The sequence below is a fragment of the Serinus canaria genome, chromosome 28 (genome assembly GCF_022539315.1).
Source record: "Serinus canaria isolate serCan28SL12 chromosome 28, serCan2020, whole genome shotgun sequence".
In the NCBI taxonomy this organism is placed as follows: Eukaryota; Metazoa; Chordata; class Aves; order Passeriformes; family Fringillidae; genus Serinus; species Serinus canaria.
In genome coordinates this window covers 3,843,147-3,865,481 of record NC_066341.1, presented here as the reverse complement: position 1 = coordinate 3,865,481, position 22,335 = coordinate 3,843,147, and the positions used below count along the sequence as shown (strand labels likewise).

The following is a 22,335-nucleotide window of genomic DNA, read 5'->3' as shown; positions in this document are numbered from 1 at the left end:
AGGAGGAGGAGCAAGGAAATGGGAGTGATTTCCTGAGGAGCAATGAGCGGGCCAGGGGGTGAGGGAAGCAATCCCTGAGGGGCAGTTTTGAGGGATAAGGTTCCCTGAGGAACAGTGTGGGGGTGTGACAGAAGCAATCCCTGAGAACCAATTTGGGGATAATGGCAATTCCCCGAGGAGCAGTGTGAGGGGGTCAAAGGGGAGCAATCTCTGAGGGGCATTTTGAGGGTAAGGGGAGCATTCCTGTGAAAGGGATTATACTGAGGAGGATGAGGGAGCTCAGAGAGCAGTTTGTGAAGGGATGAGAAAGGGGGGTGCAATTCACAGAGAAGAGGTTGGGAGTTAAGGGGCTGAAGGGGGGTCAGTGCTGAGGATGAGGAGCCAGGGAGGTTTGGGCCTTGTGGAGGTGAAGGTGAATTGGGGTTTTCCCTTCATGATCTCACACACCAGCCATTCCTCTGCAGCAGACCCAGGCCTCCAGCAACCACAGTCCCCTGCTTCATGCCCAGCAATTCCTCACAATAATCAGAGTTACTGGCTGCTGCTGCTGCTGCTGACACAGCAGCACCACATTACCAGGCCCACCGCAGGTGATACCCTGCACAAACCTGGGAGCCACAGCACCCTGATCTCCCTCACTTGGTCCTGCCCTGCTGCTCCTGCTGGACCTGCTCAGCCAGAAACCACTGGCCAGTGTTGTCCCCACCGATGGCATCTCCTTGCCAGGCAGTGTGAGGTGGAGGTGGTGCAGGGGCAGGAACTGGCTGCAAAGCAGAAGATTAATTAAGAGGCTGTGCCACTGCCTCGCTGTGATCTCAGTAACTGAACCGTTAAAGTGATTTATTCTTGCAGGGTAATTACATTCCCCCTCTCTCTGTTATCCATCCCCTGATCTGTGCTGCTCACACACCCAGTCAGGAGCAGGCGTGCGGTCCGTGAGTTGATGTGTCACAGGGGAGATGGCCTGGCTGCCCCTTCTGCTTCCTGTGCCTTGGGGTTACAGCTTCTGTAGCACACAGAGACATGCTGTTTGTGTGGATTGTGTGCCGTTTGTGTGGATTTAACACTTCCAGACCCTCAAACAGCTCTGGGATCTCCCCATGAGCCACTGTGGCCGGACACAGCAGTGCTGCTACACCACCCCTGATTTTGGCTGAGAGTCCAGCCTGGCTTTGTATTGTGTTATCAATACCAGTTTCTGCTGCATTCTGTGCTGTCAGGTTTCTTGCTGCATTTTTAAAGCTGCATTTCACATGGGCAGGTTTGGGAAACTCCTGTGCACACCTCTTGTCTTAACAGTCCCAGTGCAGGCAGGAATGAGTAGGAGCCTTTAAAATCAGAGAACCACAGAACCATAGTATCATTAATATAAGAAAACATTTTTAAGATCAAGTCCCAGCATCACCACCATGTTCACCACTAAGCCATGTCACCACATGTTTTTTCAGCACTTCCAGGGCTGGAAACACTTACAGCATTTTTGAGTATCTATTTAGAGTATTAGAAATAGTATTTTTCAGAGGAAGAGTCATTTTTCCTGTGGAATCTTTCATTTATTAATAATAACCAGGCATTCAGTACAGCTGTATTCTCTCTTAAAACGCTGCATCCTTTACTCTTTAGCACCATTTCCTCGGCACAGCACTCCCCCCTTTCTAGCCCAGCTGCTTCCACAGATTTCAGCGTCACACTTTTCCCTCGGGGCCGTGCAGCCTGGCCGCCCGCCCGCTCGCTGCTCCGGCCTGTCCTGCTTGCGGTTGCTCCTTTCGGGCCACAAACATTAGAGGGAGCTGGAGACCCGCAGTGCCCGGCTGGATGGTTGGACGCGGCTGATGGCTGGCAGGAATGGCCTGTAGGCACGTCCCGGGCGCCGGGGGGTCACTGGCTGTGTCATCCCGCACGTATCCAGCTCCAGGAGTGCCTCTGAGGGGTTTCTGCCCTGCCTGGGAGTTGCAGGATCATCCAGCCCAGCCCATGCTGCTGGTGGAGGCTGAAGTTTCTTCACCATAGCATTCCCTGCTCCAAAATCCCAGCAAATTCATCCTGGACAAACTGTGGTGTGTCTGCTAGGGAGGACTGGTGCTTCTCCATCACCTGGGGAGGGGATTCCGCACCCGTTCAATCCTGATCTTCCAGCCTGTTCTGTGCCATGCTCACCATGCCAGCCCTGCCACCCTGCATCTGACAGATCCTGGTTATTCAGCCTGTGGTAAACTAAATCAGGGTGATTTGTGTTGCGGCAGGAGCCACAGGCTTAACTCAGGACCAGTGTAAGGAAACACAGCCGTGGAACTCAGGGATAATGGATCTGTGTGGGACACTCACCATGGCACTGTGGGATGGGGTGATGGGTTTGATGCAGCGACCCAGCACCAACACCACGGTGATCAGTGGTGTGTTAGACCAGAGGAATAAATGATGAGTGTCATTCAGGAGACTTTACCATCCCAAAAATAAACCTGGGAACAAACACTCCAATAAAAGGCCCGGCGTCATTATTTCTGGGTCTGGTAGCCAACAGATTCCTTCAGAGATCAGGCACTGGGCAAAGGCAGTGCTGTTTTAGCTGGACCATTCACAGGATGAACAAAAGCCTCACCCCAGCAGTAACCCTGGACAGGGAAATCACAGCTAGGGTTCAGCTGGTGGAATGAAGGCTGACCCCATCCAGGGCTGGACATGAAGGGTCTCACAAGGCTAGGAGCAGCTGGAATGAAAACAATGGGACCAGAGTGCTCAGAGTTGGATAGCAGAGAATATCTGGCCTTTCTTCACCTCATGGAGGCAGAAAAAATACATTTAGAATATGTGCTCCAAGCAAAAGCTGGAAATGTGTGTTCCAAGCAAAAGCCAGGCAGATGCAGCTCTCCCCTGGCTGAGCAGCTCACCTCAAAGGAGGCATTTTAGGATGTAGAAAGCTCCGAGGAAGACTGCATGGCAGAGACATCCTGAGTGTGAGCCAGAGGAGGGCAAAGTGGGACCTGCCAAACCCTGTGCCTTAGCACGAAACCCTGATCTAAACCTCCAGCCAGGTGAAAAGGTGACTCAAAAGGCCCAGGGCCACTCCAGCCATGGGCACAGCTCTCCTGGGTTTTGGGAAAACCTGACCCTGCTCTGATCCCACTGACTGACCACAGCTTCCATTGCCCATGCTATTCCACCCAGAGCTGGAATCCTGTGGGAAAGCCAGACCTGCACCCCATGGCTCTCCAAAATTCACACTTCAGCATCCAAAACCACAAATAAGGCTAACCAAAGCCTTTTCCAGACAGTGGAGGAAACAGATGTGCCATGCTGTGCCAGTGCCACCGAGGCTCCTGGTGCAGAGGGAGCAGCCACAGGAAACACAGGCAGGGCCAGACCTGTGTGCTGGGCTCTGCTGGGGTGCACATCACTCACTCCGAGATGACTTCAGAGGGAGAACCTGTACACACCAGTCAAAACCACACCAAAACGGCACATCCCACCAAAAAGCCACCCCACATGGCTGGTTTGGGTTGCCTGGATAGGAGACATGACTCTCTGCAAAATGCACAGGAGTTCTTTCCTTCTCTGCCCCATCCCACAAAACATTTTAAAAGCACAAAAAGGAAAATATTTTTTTGATCCAAAACAGCTGTTTTGCATCAAAACACACTTCACACCTTCCACTCCGCATTGCCCAGTGTGGGTTTGGAGTTCACTGACGGTTCAGGAGAGCAGTCTGGTCTGAGGGAATGCATGTTACTCACTCTGGGGTGGTTTTTTGGACAGACGTTGAATCAAAATGTTGGCTAATCACCTAGGTCATCATTTGTCACCAGCAGAGCTGGGCTCAGACCCAAAATACCGAGGACACTTCATCTTTGCTCCTGCCCAGGTGCCTCAGTGCCCTGGCTTGAAGCCAGATGTGACCCCACCAGCCACCCCAGCACTGCGGCCACTCAGATCCAACCATGACCTGACGGCTCCGTTAAATCCTGAAGACAGGCGGACTGGCACAAAGCCACCACGTCACCCAAAGCCTGGCTGACCCCCTACGTCAGCCAGGCCACCCCGGTGGCTCTGCAGCGGTCTCTTCCCTCTGGGCCAGTGTGGGCGCTGCTCCTGCTGCGGGGCTTTTCTCCACTGCAAATCCACACCAGGGTATTTATAGCGCCCTTATCCCAGCGGAGCCTATTTTGGGCTGATGCTCAGGCACCAGAGCAGCACAGGTTATTTTAACCCAGCCCTGGGTTATTTTCAGAGCTGCCCTTCTCTGCACATGCTCAGAAGTGTTTTCTAACTGCCAGGAGCTTTCTGGGGTTGAGGAAACTGGGGAAGGGGGAGAAGAGGGACCATGTGAAAAAATTTCAGAGATTTAAAGTTAAACCAGCATCTGCAGCAAAGCTGCCTTTGACACATCTGTCTGGGATTCAGCTGGAATCTTGGAAGCAGGATTGTCTGCAGAACACTTCTTGAGCAAAAGGCAGGAGGGGAAAGATTTCTGAAGCACACAGCTGAGGGCCCAATGACGGTGAAACAACATGCAAGAGAGGAAGAAGAGCAGAGAGCTGGATGCTTCTAAAATGTCCAGGGGCACCAGCTGGTGGCCCCAGGCCCAGGAGGGAGCAATGGCTTTGTGCAACAGAGGCAGGAACAGCACCATAGGATGGGACATGCTCCTCATCCTCAGCATGGAGGGAACCCCAGCTCTGTTCTCACCACATGCCATCCTGGAACAGCCAGGGAAGGGAGACTTCCAGGCCCATCCTGTCCTGATCCCGACGCTGCAAAAGCAGCTGCAGCATTTACCAAGCAGTGAGCCTGGATTCTCAGCAGTGCTGCAGTGGGGCTCTCTCAGCTCAGAGCAACAGCTGGTCCATGGCAGAGCCCACAACCCATTCCCCAAATCTGGGGTGCCATGGATATGGCTCTGCCAGGGCAGCAGCACCATGGCAGTAGCATCCAGAGGGATCCAGCTCCATCCCCCAGCCTAGCAGCAGGGCTGGAGAAGTCAGGATTTTAAATTTTTATTTTATATTCCACAAGGTCTTGCCCTGTCCACGTAAGAAAGCTCAGCAGGGCCTCTACGGCCTTTTCCCCACCCTGATCCCCAGCCTCCAGTCCCCACTGCCTTCCCTATCCCACCACACTTTCCTCTTGCCTCAGTGCCCCACTCTGGCCCCTGACCCATGGAGGGGTGGGGGAGATGTGCCAGGAGTGTCTCTGGGGGTGGCAGGGCAGTCCCAAAGGCCACTGGGTGCAGCTGGCAGGGAGCAGAGCCCTGCCCCGTGACCTCCAGCTCCCATTGGGATTGAGAGGATCACACCATCCCGCTGGGACAAGTGAGTCAGGGCCTGAGCCACTGCCAGCCCCTATTCCTGGCCTCCCACCCCAGCCACACTCCCAGCCCCCCCTAGGCCAGCAGCAGGCTGGGAAGGAACCATGAGAGCTGGGAAGGATTATGAGGAGAGGAGCCCCTGGACAGAGTTCCACCCAATTCCCCAACCACCCCCATCCAACATGCCCCACCTGCCACAGCCACTTGCCCACCATATAGGTCTCAATGCATTTTTATTAAATTCTTACAAAACAGAATACAAAATTCTGGCATCAACAATTGTTATAAAGGAAAACTTCAATTCAGCTGTATCAGATCACCTGGTACATACAGTAAAGTGCTTCTTTTTGTGTGTTTGTTTTTTTTTTTCTTTTTTTGTTTTTGTCTTTTGTCTTTTTTTTTTTTTTTAATATATTTTCATTTTTATTTCCCAGCCAGCCCCTGAGCAGAGGCCGCTGTTGCACAAACCAACAGTGCGTTAACGTGACTCTTGTTGAACCAGCTTTGGCAGTCTTCATCAATTGTAAAGTGGAGAAAGTTTCTCCTGGTTTGATAAAAAAGAGTTAGCTTCACAGTAAACATTTCTAACCAGTTCTAAGTCGAGTTAGTTGGCTGGAGAAAGGGTGGGGGGGAAGGAGAGGAAGCAAAAACACTTAACATTTCCAGCTTAAAACAAAAAAAAATAATTTTGAAGTTGGTTTCCAAGATAGATGCTCTATGGGGGGAAAGTTTGGAAAGAGGAAGAGGAGGAAGAAGGATGCTGGCAAGAGGGGGTCGCTGGTGCTAGACCATGGGAGCATCTGTCTGGAAACCGCCCCGGGAGAGGTGCTGGCAGCGGGGAGGGGATGTCTGGCCCTGGCACAAGGGTGTCCCCAGCCAAGCCTGCCCTGCCAGGGCACCTGTAGGTGCCCAGCACTGCCACCAGCCAGGCTGGAGGTTTTCCAGTCCATCCCAGCTCTAGAGGCATTTAAAGATTTTCTACCAATGCACAGACCTGGCCTTGGGTCACTCCCCCAGTACCACGCCAGGAGCGCCGGGTCCACACCAAACCCCACCCAAAATGCAAAGCCGAGCCCAGGCTGAGCTCGGATGCCCCCAGCACTTCCTCCAAGTCCCACAAACTCCCACAGCATCTTCTGCTGCACATCCCTGGCCAAGGACACCCACGGGACACAGGCAGGGTCACCCAGGCCTTCCCCAGAGTGTGGTGTACATATATATAGAGATAGAAAAGAGATCGCTCTTATGCGTGGGGGAAAAGGGGAAACTCAGTTTGCCAACAAAAGCAGCACGGGGGACAGATAAATTTTGGAGACATCCCCCTGCCATCCCCTTCCCATGATTTTTGTGTTTTTTAAAAAAAGGCTGCAGCGTGCAGCATCAACGATAGCTTCACAATACCAGCTCAAGGCATCGCGTACTGTACATCATTCAAGTATTTCTTAATATAAGACAACAAGGAATTATCTACAACTGATAAAACAAAATAAGCTATAAAAAGTAACAATGTACAATCAAGATGGAGTTTTTTTTTTCTTTCTGTTAAAGGAGGCCTCTCCAGGGTGTCCTGGTGCCTGCGGGGAGGGTCTCCCCTCACCACTGCCTTGCTCCTCCCCATCCAGCACAGTGGGACTGGGGACACACAGGGGAGAGGGAGATCACAAGTGCGAGGCAGTTTTGGGGATGGGATGGGGATGGAGTCAACCTTCCCAGCCCTCTGGGTCAGCAAAAAGGCTGGGAAGGGTGAGAGAAGATGGCCCCTGCCCTAAACTCCATCAACACCCAAGATCATCATCTCCCCAGATAACACACACACCTCCCTGAAACAAAAAACAACATATATTGCATAGTATTGCTGTCAGCAGTCTTAAAATAAAAAGGAGAACTTTCTTTTCTTTTTTTTTTCCAGAGACATCAACTGTCTTCAGCTGAAGACCCAGGGAAGTCTGTTCCCCAGCTCAGAGCTCCCAAACCCTCACCTGTGCACACAATGTGCCGAGGCTGCTTTTGCAAAATATAAAGCTCAAAGCACTGAGTCAGAAGGGACAGGAGGAGGCTATGAAGGAGACACTGGCCTCCCAGTGGGATGGGGGCTGGCAGCAAGCAGAGCTTGGTGGCACAACCCCAAGCAGTGCTGTGGCAGGGAGCAGGGGGTGTCAGGGGGATCTGGAGGCCAGTCTGGCCCTGAGCACAGGCCCTGCTCCCCTGGACAGACCCAGAAACCAGCCAAGGGCCTCGCCCCAACTCAGCATTCTGAGTCCTTCCCACCCTGAAGCAAACTCCAAGGAAAGGACAACGCCATGCATGGCTGAACACACGTGAGCAGAGATGCACCTGCACGACCACCCACACCAGCGCTCTCCCTGCTAAAGACCCTGCTGCTCTGACCCCAAACCTTCCAGTCCCACATCCCGACCTGTCCCCAGGCTGCTCTCCCATGCCCTAGCCTTTGGGTGCTGCCACTAGCCTGACTGCTCACCCACTGACACCCCCAGGGCATTGGGCACCCTCTGTGCCCCCTGACCCTCCTGCCATGGCAGCCTCGGGGCCAGCCTGAAGCCACGGCAGGTCTCACTGTCCTGCAGCAGGTCCTGATGCTCTTTAAGGGGGTCCTTGCTTTCCAGAGTGCACAATTCCCAGAGAGTGTTTCTGGCTGCTCTGGCCACCCTGAACACCTCATCCCCCGTGCACTTCCCCAAGGGCACAGCCACCAGCCTTTCCAAAACCCAGGGTGCAACACCTGACCTGGCACAAGAGCACAGCCCTGGATGCCCATGCATCCCCAGGGAGCAGCCAGCCAGAGCGTGGGAGGAAAGGAAGACATCTCTTTGTGCCCTGTAGAGAAGCACAGCTGGCAGTTTAAAACCAACAGTAATTAAAAAGGAAAGGGAAAAGAAAAAGGGCAAAAAGAAATTGGGTGAATAGCTTATTCTGGAAGCAGGATGCCGAGGAGAGAAGGTGGGTTGGGCGCTGCTCCCTTGCTGGCACCATCCCTCCTAAGCCCGAGCTGTTCCCTGCACTGTGTCACCCTGGAGCTGAGCTAGGGACACCCCCAAGCACAGGACAGAGGGGCTCCCCACACCTCCCACACCTGGGAGGTGCCTCCCAGACCCCCAGGAAGGGGTTTTTGTGGGATCTACCCCAACATCAGAGAGAAACCTGCAGCTCTGAGGGGAGGGACGAGGTTAAAACGCAACTCCCGTTGTTGAAAACGCGACCGAGGGTCTTTTGTTCACAGTATGAAATGAGCTGAAATCGTCAAAGCAGCCGCGGATACAAAGAGTCCTTTGGTGTCAGGGAGGGGAAAAAATGTCAGAGGAGAAACCAAGAGCCAGGAAACAAAAGTCTGTGTGTCTGTCAGATGTCCTTGAGTGTGCCCTGGGTGAAGCAACCTCACACTTGATTTAATACCTTTAAAAAAAAAAAGATCTTAAACAAACCCTCCCACCCCCAGACCTACAAGATCAGCAAAACCTTGGAAACCAGCCACAGGGACGAGTCCTGATCTTGTCACTAGCCAGAAACGGTGGGGTCAGGGAGGGAAAGGGGAAGAAAGAAAGGAGGAGAAGGGGGGACATGGGGTACAGCAGGTGTGAGGGGCACCACTCAGGCTTGGTCGGCCACCAGGACCAGCGGGGCCACCAGGTGCTGCCCAGAGGCCACTGCCTTGGCCAGGCTGCTCTTCTGCCGCCGCTTGGCCAGCTTGGACTCAGAGGGGGGGGAGAGCTGCATGGCCCGTGAGGTAGCTTTGATGATGATGGGTCGTGCTTCCTCCTCCGCCTCTTCCTCCTCGTCCTCATCATGCTGTGTCAGCTGGCGGTTGACAGCGATGGCCTCAGCAGCAAAGGAGGTGAGCTCTTTGGCACTGCTGTTCCTGCAGGGGAGGCACAGGCTCAGGGGAGGTGTGGGGGTCTGGAGGGAGGTCGGGATCAAATATCCAGGTGTCCCTCCTCACATGTTGGCCATGCCAGACACCAAAAAAATCAAAGCCACAGTGTCAGGGCTGCCCAGACACAGAGTCGTGGCAGAGCCCCCAAAAAGCAGGAGGAACAGACAGTAGTGCTGAGGAGCGGAGTCAGGATTCAGGGGGCTGCAACCCACACTCACCTCTGCAGGATGATGGGGGTTGGCAGGGTATTGTCCGGGGCACACTGCAACAAAATGCAGCCAGTCAGAGCCAAGATTGTGCAGACAGGTGTTCCCCACCCCGGCTTTTGAGAGCAGAGAGTGGGGAGGGGACATCAACACTCACCCCCTGCACCCAGGGGTGCTCCAGGACCTGGGCTGCGCTGAGCCGCTTCTTGGCATCTCTCACCAGCAGCTTGGAAATTAGGTCTTTGGCTCCAAAGGAGATGTGCGCCCAGTCCTTGTCAGGAAACTCGTATTTCCCCTCCTGGATGCTCTCAAAGAGCATGTTCTGAGCAGGGGGAAAAATAACAGGGCCTCAGCCAGGAGTGCTGCAGCCAAACTGGGGGTGGGTTTGGGCGCTACTGGGGCCCCCCACGCACCTGGCAGGTGTGGCACGCCTCACCCCGGTCCCAGCCGCAGTCAGAGCCGCAGTGGCCCACAAAGGGGGGGTACCCACTCAGCATGATGTACAGGATGACACCCAGGCTCCACAGGTCACAGCGCTTGTCGTAGATTGAGGCCTCCTCGTTGAAGGCTTCCACCACCTCTGGGGCCATGTACTCGGCTGAGCCACACTGCAGGGACAGGTGGGGTGAGCCCCAAGGGTGGGGACCGACAGAGCAGGGAGCACTGGGAGGGTCCTGACAGATCTCCGGGGCTGCACCTCTGAACAGAAGGTGCTCCCCAGGTTTGCTCCCGCCACATCACCCTGCAGGGTTTCCCACCACAGAGGATGCCATAGACCCGCCTCTCTGGGGTCACCCAACAGCAGCTGCCACCCGGAAGGAAAAAAAATAAAACAACAAAGCCTAAAGCGTGCAACCCCCATGACGCAGCACAGCCGGACCCACAGCATTGTCACCACCCAACCGGCTCAACGGGACAGCCCCAGTGCCTGGGAGCGGCCACGGGACACGGTAGGACAAGCCTGCTGTGCCTGTTCCCCGAGCCGGCACAGGCGGAGCTGCCGCGCAGGATCCGGCGCGGGAGGAGTTAAGGCCGTGCAGGGAGAGGCAGAGCCAGCGGCCCCATTCCCCTATCGCTCCAGGGACTCTGGGGCTTTCCAGCACATGACCCGCAGCCCACACAGGCCCCGTGACCAGGGGAGAAAAGAGCTGCAGCCAGCAGATAATCGCCCCGTAACGAGAGAGGCCTCCCGACGAGGGGCCTCTCCGGGCCCAGCAGCCGATGCAACCGCAGGAAAACAACTCCCCCAGGCCGATCCCGGCGGGGATGGAGCGGCCGTCCCGCTCCGCCCCCATGGGCTGAGAATGGGAAACTCGCGACACCCCAGGAACTCGCATCCGCCCCGGGAGGAGGCGGACGCGGAGGAAGGAGGGGGCAGGGGTGTCCTGGCCGCCGCCCCTGCTGCTGGGCACCCCGCCCGGGCTCGGCTCCGCCCTCCCCGGCACGTTCGCACCCCAAAAAACGGGGTGCGGGGCGATACCCTGCACGGGGGGCACCTGCGGCTGGCGATAAGGGGAGCGCGGCTTTCTGCAGGAGATGGCATCTGTGCGACACGGGGACACCCGGGAGCTCTCGGGCTGTCCACTCTACACCGCACTCCCGCAGCACGGAGGCTCGGCCCCTCTCCCTCGCCCACGAGCCGGGAAACCACGGGCCCCCCAGCCCGGTGCTGACCCAGTTCTCCCGGCAGGCTCGGCGCAGCCGCCGCGGCGCTCGGGCTGTTGCTAAGGCTCACGGCAGCCCGGGCGCTGCGCCAGCCCCCGGCCCCCCCGCGTTATGTAACCGCATCTCGCCTGCCACAGCGCGGGGGGGGGGACAGGGGACACGCAGCATCAGCGACAGCAGCGATGAGCAGGGAGGTGTCCGTGCATAGCCCTGCCCTTGGAGGCTGCAGGGCAGCTGGGGGGTCCCCGGGGACACCACAGTGTGGGGGTGAGCAGCTTACCGGGGTGAGCAGCTCCGGAGTGGAGATGGGGGAGCAGTCGCCGTTCAGTTTGATGCCACTTCCCAGGTCAAAGTCACAGATCTTCACTGGGGAGACCTGTGGAGAGAGGGGAAGGAGTGGTCGGCGACCCCCCCAGCATCCTGCAGGAACCACAGCCGGCAGCCACCCGGGGACCATGGCCGCATTTTCAGACCACAGCTGCTCAATGCCAGGCTGTGTCATGCTTCACACCACGCTGTGCTGTGGCATACTGGGGGCGTGTGTGTCCCTGGCAGGACCTGCTGCATATATATGTGTCCCTGGCAGGACCTGGTATGTGTATGTATGTGTCCCTGACAGGACCCTCCTGCACCCCCCACCTGAGGAATCATCCCCCCACCCTCAGGCAGCACACCCTGCACCCACCCTGGCTGCTCCCTGCTCACCTGGTCTGGGCTCTCACACAGTATATTTTCTGGTTTCAGATCCCTGTGTGCAATCCCTGGGGGCAAAAGAGCCAATGAGGGTAAAAATCCCCCTCCTACAAGACTGCTATAGTGTAAAGTCTGGGGGTGGCACAGGGACCCCTCCTTCCCCACCCCAAATCACTGCCTGCACCCCTGGCAAAAGGCAAAATTTGCTGCTGGCCCCGAATCCCAGCCAAACTGGAGGAACAGGATCTGCACCACAAAAACCCTTGTGATGCAGCTGGGCCTGACCCTGCGTGCTGGGACGGGCACTGTCCCCTGGGCAGGAGGACGGGGGGAGGCAGTGACACCCCTGGGAGGGCCCAGCACACCCCAGGGCGTCCTCGGTGGCACCTGGGGCGTCCCAGCTCACCTTTGTTGTGCAGAAAGTGCAGGGCGCTGGCGATATCCTGCACCACCACGCTGGCCTCCAGCTCGTTGAAGTGGCGTCTCCGGTGGATGTGGGTCAGGATGGAGCCTGTGGCCAGGGGAGAGCAGAGCTGGGGCTCGTGGGGGTCCTGCTGCCCCAGCTCCCTCCGCCCCGGGGCCACACTCACCTCCCCTCATCTTCTCAAACACCAGGTAAAACCTCTCCTCCTCCTCGAAGAACTCAATCAGCTCCAGGACGTTTCTGCAGGGACCATGGCATCAGTCCAGCATCCCTCCCAACACCTCCTGGGGTCCCCCCACAGCCCCATCCAGCACAGGACCCCAGGAGGGATGTGGGATGGGAAAGCTGGGCTTGCAGTGATTGAAACCACACGGCCAGGGCCCCCCTGGCCGAATTCCAGCAGGGAGAGGGGCTTGCAGCACCCGGCTCCGCTCCTCCCTAATTGCTCACAGCCCCTCCTGGCCCGCCCCACGCACAGCCCCGCTCAGCGGCAGGGGCTCGGCTGGCCTCCAACTTGGCCACCGAGGCCCTATCGTCATGGCAAACCACTGAATGTCCCCTGTGGATGCTCCAACGCGGCCAGCGGGGTCAAGGGGAGGGAGCGTGGGGCAGAGGGCGGCCTGGCTGCGGCCCATGGGAGCCACAAGCATCAGCTGGGTCCCAGCCCACTCCCGGTGCCCACCGTGGGGGATGCCCCCACCCCATACCTGTGTCCCTGGCACTGATAGAGCATCTCCACCTCCCGGAAAACCCTGCTCCGGATGTGTCCCAGGCGCTTCTCGATGATCTGGAAGGCCAAGAGGGGGAGGCTGAGCGCTGCCAGGGAGGGGCCGGGGCACCCCTGCCCCTCCAGCGCGGGGACCCGCGGGGCCGGGCGGGGCTCCGGCAGCAGAACAGGCTGTTCCTGGCGCCGGTGCCAAGCGGCAGAGGCCGTGCCAAGCCGCTCCCTCCGGGGCCGGGGCCAGCAGAGCTCCACGTGACGCCGGAGCAGCGGCGCAGCAAAGAGCCCTATGCCCCACTGGGCGCTGGCACAGCGGGGCTCGCTGGCCGTGCCAAGGGTGGACAGGGGGACACCCCACATGGCGGGGAGGGCTGATGGGTGCTGTCATCGCCCTTTGAGGCAAACAGAGGACTCCACTACCGCAGCCCTCCCTGCTCCCTCAGCTTCTCCTCTGGGGCACATAAAGGCCCCTAAGGAGCGATGGGGGAGGCAAAGCTCCCCCCACATTTGGCTGCTTTTTGACACAGAGCCCATCCTGGAGCCCCCATGCCATGGCTTGGTGTCTGTGGGGTGCAGGGTCAAGGGAACACCGTCCCTGACCTCAAAAGCTCACCCCAACCCCCTCCAGCACCCGCATAAGACCTCCCTGGAGTGAGCAGGAGGTGACCACCCTGCCAGCACCACCCTGCCCCAAGTCCCCAGACACATCCCAAGTGTTAATTTAGTCTCTGGCCTGCCCTCATTGACAGAGAGAGGAGTGTGGCTAAGGGGGGTCATCGAGGAGCCCGAGCTGGGTGGTGGCAGAGGTCGGTGTGCCACCACCACAGCCCAGTGCTGCCGCATCCCCGCCCCCCTCCCTTCCCTCCAGCCCATAGAGCCACAGTCCTGGGCCAGCACTGGATTGTCCTGGGAGCTGGGAGAGCCCCAGGCATGGAGGGCAGAAATGGAACTGAGGCAGGGGGTGGAGGAGGGTGGCCCTGCAGTCCCAGCAGTGGAGCTTTACCTTCACCGCGTACTCCTTATTGGTGATCAGGTTCACGCAGGACTGGACTCTGGCGTGGGCCCCTTCTCCCAGCACCTCCTCCTGCAGCTGGTAAACATCTGGCAGGGGAGAGGTCACCTGAGCTGCTGGCCCCACTGCGCACAGCCTGGGGACACCAGGAGGGCCCAGTCCTGTCCCAGGCCAAGGGGATCCCCTGGGGTCCCCTGAGCAGCCCCACTCACCTTCGAACCTGCCGGAGAAGCTGTCGGTGGCTCTGCAGCGCTTCTTCTTCTTGTTCCTTTTCTTGGCATCAGGGATGTCGATGGGTTGACTTGAAGGCATGTCTGTGCCAGAGCAAAGCCAGCAGTGTCAGCCATCCCCGTCCACCCACAGCTCCCCCAGGGCTGCCCCCAAAGCCTCCAGGGCCCAAATCCCAGGGGCAGCATGGGAGGAGCCCTGTGAGGAGGCACCTGCGACTCACCGGGACGGGGCGGGCACTCGAAGTTGAAGACAGGCTCCAGGTGGTTGGACTGGTCGAACTCCAGGTCGAAAGGGTTTTGCCCCTGTGGGAGCCAAGAGCAGGAGTGAGGTGGCAGCTGCTGGATCAGCCACCACCAGCTGCCACACTGAGCCCAGCACAGACACGCAGCATAGCATGCTCTGGGACACATTCTGCTCACTGCCCCATGGTGCAGGACACCGGCTCATGGTGGGACACAGCAGAGCTCCAGGGAGAGCCAGATGATGAGGAGGAAGGTTTTGACCACATCTCCTGATGGGGATGGTGCTGCGGGGTCACTCCTCCAGCCAGCCCCAGGCCAGCACACGGGGGAGGATGAGAGGGACCACAGCCACCCACACCAACCCAACCCTAAACCTCCACCCAAACGTGAACCACAGTGAGGTAGGAGGGGAGGAAGAGAAGTGACAGGGCAAGACAGGCTCCAGAGCCACCCCTCCGTGTCCTCCCTGCTCCCTGCAAGGTCACAGTGGCTGGAGCCTGCTCTGTGGACATTGTGTCCACTGGGCTGCAGGACACCCCTGGCCTGGCAGGATCAGGCCTCACTCCAAACCCTCCTGCACCCCGAGATCCATGGAGGGCATGGGACCTGCTCCTTCCCCCACGGTGAACCCCAGCAGCACCCAAAGGGACATGAGGGACCCTCTGCTTCCTGCTCCCCAGAGCCACCCTTGGGATGGAGCAGTGCTAGGGGCAAAAGGGCCCCCTCCTCCCCAGGATTATGAAATCTGTTTGGGTGGAGGTGGCAGCTCCAGTGGCGTTCCCAAACCCGCCCGGTGCCCGGGCCGGCTGCCAGCCCCAGCACGGCCAACCCCGGCCACCGGCAGAAACACCCAGAAGGCGCCTGTTTACTGCAGCCCCGGGGGTCCCCAACGGAACGGGGAGCAGGATCACAGCAGGAGCACACACACACCCCACACCCTCCCCAAAGCACCACTTTGGATCTCCGGGACCAAAACTCCTGTGCTGCATTTTCCCAGCTTTCCTCCCCCTCAAAACCTGGATTTGGGGAGCACAGCACCACCCCGCTGCTGCTGTCCCCCGGGACGAGCCCCGGCAGGATGGGGGGGTCGGGGCCTCCGGGAGAGGCACGGGGTGTACGGGGGGGGGCAGGGGAAGTACGGGGGGGGCACTGGGAGGGCAATAGGGGGCCGGGGGCCCTGCCAGCTGCCGCAGCACTGCCACACAAAGGTCTGGGGGATGGGAGGCTGCGCACGGGCTCCATCAGCACAGCCGAGGTGTCCCCCCCGCCTCCATCCCCAGCCACCGCGGGAGGACATAAACCTCGGCCAGAGGCCACCCGAGCGGGAGCGGGGATCACCGCCATGTGGGGGGGTTAGGGGGATCCCCCCCGCAGCCCGGAGCTGGAGCGAAACCGAACAAAGGACCCCCCAGCCCATAGCCAGGAGGCGGCTCGGGAAGGGGGGAAGCGAAAGGAGCGGGACCACAGGGACCCCCCCTCACCCCCCGAGGTGACAGCGGCAGGTGGGACGGGGGGGGATGACGGGCCCGGGCTGGGGGTGCCCAGGGCATCCGGGGGCGGGCGGCATCGAGCCTCGCACGGTCCCACCGGGCCGGGCCTGGGGAGTCCTGAGAGCACCCCAACATCGCTGCCGGACCAGGACGAAGGGGGGAAAGTGCAGCCAAGGCACCCACGGGGGATCCCCGCGGGAGCTGCGGCATCCCAGCGCCCACCCGAGGCATGGGGGGGAAACGCTGACCCAATCCCCGGGAGCACCGCGACCTCCGGCACGGGGGACAGGGGGGTCCCCCCGCACGGTTTGGGTGGCAGCGCCCCTGGACCTCCTCCGATTGGGGGGTGTCGGGGGTGGGGCAGGAAGCGGCCGGGCCCACTCCGTTCCCGGGCAGGGGATGCAGCGATGCGGGTGCAGCCCGGCCCTGCCGGCACCCTGACCCCGGAGCCCCCCAGAGCATCCCGGTGGGGGCGGGCAGCAGCCCCTTACCTTGAAGGAGCGGTGGAATCCCGGGATCTCTGATTTCTTCTGCACCATCTTGCTGCGGGGGGATGCGGGGGGCGGCGTTGCTGGGAGAAATGAGGGGGGGCGGCAAAATAAAAAAAAAGGGGGATGGGGGGGAAGGGAGGCGGAGGGACGGGCAGAGCCGGAGGGGAGTCCGGGGGGTGGCCGAGACCTGCGGGGAGAGGAGGGGGCAGGGGGGTTCAGGCGGTTGCGGCCCCCCCGGATCCTGCCCGGTTCCGCCCCCGAGCCCCCCGGGCCGGCGCTCACCGGCGCGGCCCCGCAGAGCCGCCGCTGCTGGTGGTACCGCAGCCCGCACCGCCGCCCGCTCCGCTCCGCGCCGCTCCGCCGCCGCCGGGGGGGGACGCACCGCCCCCGCCCCCGCCGCCTTTATAGGCACGGCCGCGGCCCCGCCCCGCCCCCCCCCCGGCCCGCCGACACCCCCCCGCCCGCCCCGGGACGGGGACACCCCGCCGGGGACGCAAGCGGCCACCCCGGGCGCACAAACACCCCCGCGCAGGGTCACAAAACCCCCCCGGGGACACAGACACCCCTCCCGGGGACACAGACACCCCTCCCGGGCACCCACCGGGACACCAACGGTCCCCCCCGAGGACAGACACAGTCCCCCCTCCCCGGGCATACAAACAACCCCCCCGGAACACCCCAGAGCCCCGGGCACAGGGACAGCAACACCTCCCCCAGTGCACCCCCCGCCCCCGGACACAAACACCCCCTGTACAGCTCCGGGGGACACAAACGCCCCCCCGGATATGCAAACAGCCCCCCCCGGACATCCTAATTCCTCCCGGACACACAAAGACCCCCATGGGCACTCACTGGGAGACAGCCTCCCTAAGGAGACACCCCAAACGCCCCCCGGGACCACTCACACCCTCTCTCGGGCACCCACCCGGGACCTCATTCCCCTGGATTCCCTCTGGTAACACCGCACCCCCCTCGGGTCCCCCCTCGCTGTACCGGGGCACCCTCTGCGCTGCTCCGGGCACGGGGACCCCCCCCCCGGCACCCTGCTGTGCTGTGAGGGAGGCTGGGGACGCTCCTCGGAAGGGTCCCTGCACCCCCATACCTGGCACCCCCTGTGCTGCACCCCCCTGTGTTGCACCCAGACAGAGGGACAACTCCAGCCCCCCCCAAATTGCAACCACTGAAGGCGCAGGGGTGGGGGAGGGCAAGCCCCGCATCCCTCAGACCCCCCCTGCACTATTTTAGGGGACAATGCCCCCCCCCGGCACCCCAATTCCCCCCTCCCCCTGCAGACACGCCTGGGCACAGGGATGGGGACAGGGACACCTCTTGGGGACCCCCCCTGCACCGGGACAAGGACACTCCGGCTCCGTGTTCAGGACCTGGTGGCAGGGGAGGGGGGGGGCCCTGAACCTCCCAGCCCACTCAGGTCACGAGTGGGGCAGAGCTCAGCCCGGCCTGCACCGGCGGGGGGGAGAAGAGCAGGGGTCACGTCACTCTGTCCCCGCGGGCCACTACTGGCTGGGGGGAGCAGGGTCGGGAGCAGGACCCCCCTCCCGGCGCGGTGACCCCGTGGGAGCCCCTCCCCACGCGTGAGTGCGACTGTCCGGTCCTGTCCTGTCCCCCCCGCGCCGTGTGACGCCAGCGGGGGCTCAGAGCAGACGCGCTCGTTGCGCGCAGCGGCTGCGCTGGGGCCGATGGCTGCGGCACCGCGGTGACTTCACCGCCCGCCCCGCGCATTGGCTGTGCCCGCCGCCGCCACGGCACCCCGGACCACCCCCCCCCCCAACCCCCCGTCACCGGCACGGCACCCGGGACCTCCCCCCCGTCACCGTCACGGCACCCCGGACCCCCCTGCCACAGCCATCGGAACCCCGGACCCCCCCCCCCCCACTACCACCGCCCCCCCCCCGGAGCCCCCCCCAACACTCTCGGCACTCCTGGACCCCCCCGTGGCCGCCCCTGGAACCCCCCCCATAATTGCCATCGGACCCCCCCCCCATCCCCACTGCCACCGGCACCCCCGAACCCCTCTCGCCGATATCGGCACCCCTGGACGCCCCTCACTGCCACGGCACTCCCAGGCCCCCCCTCAGCCATCGGCACCCCCGGACCCCCCCCCCCGCCACCATTAGCACCGCCGGACCCGACCCCCCCCCACTGCCATCGCTGGCTCAGCCCCCCCCTCGCTGCCGTCAACACCCCCGGACCCTTCCCCGCTCCATCACCACCGCCCCCCCTCCCAGCGCCGCAGTCCCCGGCCCTTCTCTGTCCCCCCACCCTCCTCTCCTCCGCTCCAGGGGGTGTTTGGGGGGGATGTGCATGGCCCCAAAGCCCGCTGCCAGCCCGGGGTGGGGTCCCCAGGGTGGGGTCCTGACCACCCCCCTCCCAAACCTGCCAAATTCCTGCTTTTCCTGGCCCTAATGGCTCCTCCTGCGTGTCCCATACACTGGCCTGCCCCTGCCCGGGCCTTTGTTCGTTGGTGCTGCTAGTGAGGGCTCCCCACTTAATCCGGACTGGGGGTGAGTGGTGGTGCCCCCACAGCTAGGGGGGTCTGCAGGGGGACAGGGACGGTCCCTTCCCCTCCTGGGGCTCCTGAGGAGCCACGCATTCCCAAATCGTGCCTGCCACCATGTAGGTCATGGAGCCGGGAGTGAAGGGGCAGCACAGCCGGGCCCGCAGCCCTGGGGCCATCCAGGCGTGGGGGGACACCCAGGGACGTGCTGGCCTCGTTTCTTTTTGGCTGGGCCGGGGGCTCACCCAGCCCATGGGGGTCCCTGGGGTGTGTAAGCTGGGGCAGTGGCAGCATGTTCACCATGCTGGCTGCGAGTCACGCTACCTGCGTGTCCCCTGCATGTCCCCACATGTCACTGTGCTCTCTGTGCACACCCAGTGTGTGCCCAGTGCCCACCCCTGCTCCCCGTGTGGCCCTGGCGTGACCTTGGCATGTTTGCCCCCTGTGCTGGTCACACACACTCAGTGCACACTCAAGGGGAGGTTTCCAGCCCGCTGTGGCAGCAGCACTGGGCACAGGGACAGTGGGACAGGCTCCTCTTCCCAAGGCTCCCCTTCCCCATGTGGTCCCGTGGAATTGGCTGCCAGGGAATGTGACACCAACCACACCACGTAGTGTGCAAGGCCAGGCGCAGCCCAGGCTCTTTCTGGGTGTTTGAACGCGCACAACAAACATAATAACTGTGAACATGTGTGTTTTGTGCCTGCACACGCGTTAATCCAGGGTACCACCGTGTTTCCACAAGGGACCAGGGAACAGGAGTATGCAGCCAAAATCCCCCCCCCCGGGACCCAGCCTGGCCCTCAGGTCCCTGCACTGGTGGCTCCTGCTGTGGGGACACAAGTGCCCATGGACAGTGGAAAGGGCCCCAGGCAGGGCTGTCAGCTCACAGAACGCAACTCAGGCCCTCCTGGTGTTTTTTTCAGGGAAACATGATTTTCGATGTATCTGAGCCCCCTCTGTGCTCCTGATCACATCCAGCGTCCCAGGGGTGCCAGCGTGGGGCTGGCAGCAGTGAATTCCCCATGTCCCAGTTCTCCCCAGGATCCACTCATGGGGAGGCCCCTGCTGTGTCCCCAGGGTGTCACCTGTCCCTGCACCAGGACCCACAATCTTGTGGGGTCTGCAGGAGCTGTTGGAGCCCCACACTCCAAGAACAGCCGAGGGAAAACAGGAAAGTGAGCGGGGCTGTGCCGGAAGACGCTATTGTTGGCCAGGGAGCAGAGGGAGCAGCAGGGGCCAGAGGCATCGTGGCCACTGTCACCCCTCTGTGCCCTGAGCCACTCGCGGCTGCCCACCCCCCCTGGATGTGCCCCAGTGTGGGCAGGCACTCTCGGGGCTGTGCAGGGCTTCCCCTCCCACCCCACTGCTCTGCTTTGGAAGGGAAAATAAATAAACCTTTTTTTTTTTTTTTTTAAGTGTGTTACTTCCCCGGCCCAAGGAGGGCCCAGCTTCCCGGCCCTGGAAGCAGGAGGATTTGGAGCCCTGGCTCTGTGTCAAATGAAAAAATCCTACAAAAAAACCTGGAATTTCCTGCTGGGCAGAAATCGGAGGTTTGACACTCCTGGCGCTGGGGTGGGACAGGAGGGATGGGAGGGACATGGGACACAGGGGACACCCCTTCCCCCATGCCCAGGGCACACACGGGTTCACGGCCGAGCTGGTTCCTGTGCTGGTGGTCCCTCGATTTCCCCCTCACCTTGAAGCCACTGGGACGTTTTGGCAGCTCCTGCCATGTCTGCAGTGCACCCCAAGTCCCCCCCCTGCCACCGTGGGGCTCTCCCAGGGACACAGCCTTGGTCCCTCAGTCCCCTGCTGCAGGGACAGGGCTGGGGTGAGCCCTGCTTGGCTTTCCCAGCTCCTGCTTTGCCCCTCCAATTTCAGGGCTGCTCCCTTGCCCAGGAGCCCCCAGCAGAGCTGCCCAGTGGGTCCCAGGACAGCTGGGGGACAGGCAGAGTGAGAGGGGTCACAAGGAAGGGGATGGTGGTGTCATTCCTCAGTTTTCTCAGCTGGAATAGGTGCCATAAGGGGAGAGAGTAGCTGGAACCCAGCATGAAAGCTGCAGGGAAGTGTGTCCTGAGGGAAGGTACAAAAACACCCTGGTTTCACCCCCAAAAAGTCCTTCAAGGGAGGTGCCAGCTCAGTGGGGAGCATCCTCCCTCTCCCATTGTCCAGTCCCTGACACCCCACACCAGCCAAAACCCAGGGGACAAGGACATGGAGATGGTGGGATTGGGATGGGGCTTGACACAGGGATCTACTGGAAAGATGGAATCAAGTCCTCCAGGAAGGAAATCTCTGCAGCCCCGAAAACAAGGGGCAGGAGCTGCAGGAGCTGTGGTTTTGGGGTGGCTGGGAGAAGGGCAGGGACAGGGCTCATGCTGTGCCACAGTGGGAGTCCTGTCTTAGCAAAGAGCAGCAAATGGGAAAAGCATTTCCAGGAGGACTTCAAACACCCCAGGCTCTTGTTACCCTCCTCCACCCTCCCAATTCCCTGGGAAGGGGGAAATCTGCAGCAGCAGCCCTGACCCCCTGCAGCTGGGTCAATCCGGGGAAGCCCAGGGACGTGGCAGGAAGAGGTGCAAGCTGGCACGTTGCACATTTTCTTAGAAAGAGCAGAAAAACTCCCAAACCATCAAAAAATTCCCCCTGCTCCCTTCGAAAGGGCACCAAAACCACAGCAGGGCCTGTACACCCCGTGCTGGAGGATGTCAGTGCTTGCAGCCTCAGGGGTTAGCAGGGATTTGTCCACCAGGACCAAAAATGATCCTGGGGCCCCTTCTCCTGGTGAGGCAGCGGGTGAGGAGGGAACTGCCATCCCCGTGGGGCCAGAGCAGCAGGTGCCCTGGGTATCAGTGTCACCACGAGGATGGGACATGTCCTCCCCGCTCCAGCATTTTCCCAGAAGCATTCCAGGTCCTGCCCATGTTCCTGGAGCTGCTGGCTCTTGGCCTGGCCTGTGCCATACAAGGAAGAGGGAGCACGTGCCATGCTGGTGACTGTTCCCCTTGTCCCAGCAACTGCTGTCACCTCCTCCATGGAGCCCAAAACTGGAGTGGAGCAAACTCAGGGCCCTGCCCGGGAGGAGGAGGGCATGGATCAGGGCTGGGGGGCTGCCAGGGGCCCTGGGGAATCTGGCTCCAGAGGAATCAGCTGTCCAGGGAACACAGAACAAACAAAAAGCACATTTCAGAGCTTGGAAAGTGTCCACTGCCTCACTGCCTGTGCAGGGATGAGGGACAGAGGCACTCCCAGGGTCTGGAGGGCTGAGTGTGACAGCAGAGCTGTGCAGGGACATGTCCTGTGCCACCTGTGCTCCTGTTTCTCCAACTCAAAAGGTGCATGGAATGAGGCAGCACCTCCTGGGGATGGGAACACTGTCCATGGACCCCATGGCCCCTCTGGAGGGGTCCCCCTGCTGTCTCTGGGACGATGGCCAGGGCTGGAGGGGCAG

At 60.7% G+C, this 22,335-nt stretch overlaps 1 protein-coding gene across 1 annotated transcript; it reads right to left on the bottom strand.

Annotated features, from left to right (window-relative positions):
* Nucleotides 1-5,518: 5,518 nt before the first annotated feature.
* On the bottom strand, nucleotides 5,519-16,727 carry MKNK2 (MAPK interacting serine/threonine kinase 2). Its single transcript, XM_030233610.2, has 14 exons — nucleotides 16,649-16,727; nucleotides 16,367-16,553; nucleotides 14,364-14,445; nucleotides 14,125-14,226; nucleotides 13,904-14,001; nucleotides 12,887-12,966; nucleotides 12,346-12,419; nucleotides 12,162-12,266; nucleotides 11,768-11,823; nucleotides 11,343-11,438; nucleotides 9,811-10,005; nucleotides 9,555-9,719; nucleotides 9,410-9,453; nucleotides 5,519-9,176 (listed from the first exon to the last, which is right to left on the bottom strand). The coding sequence occupies exons 2-14, from the start codon at nucleotides 16,412-16,414 to the stop codon at nucleotides 8,909-8,911; spliced, it is 1,413 nt and encodes a 470-aa protein (XP_030089470.1). The 5' UTR covers nucleotides 16,415-16,553; nucleotides 16,649-16,727; the 3' UTR covers nucleotides 5,519-8,908.
* Nucleotides 16,728-22,335: the final 5,608 nt, after the last annotated feature.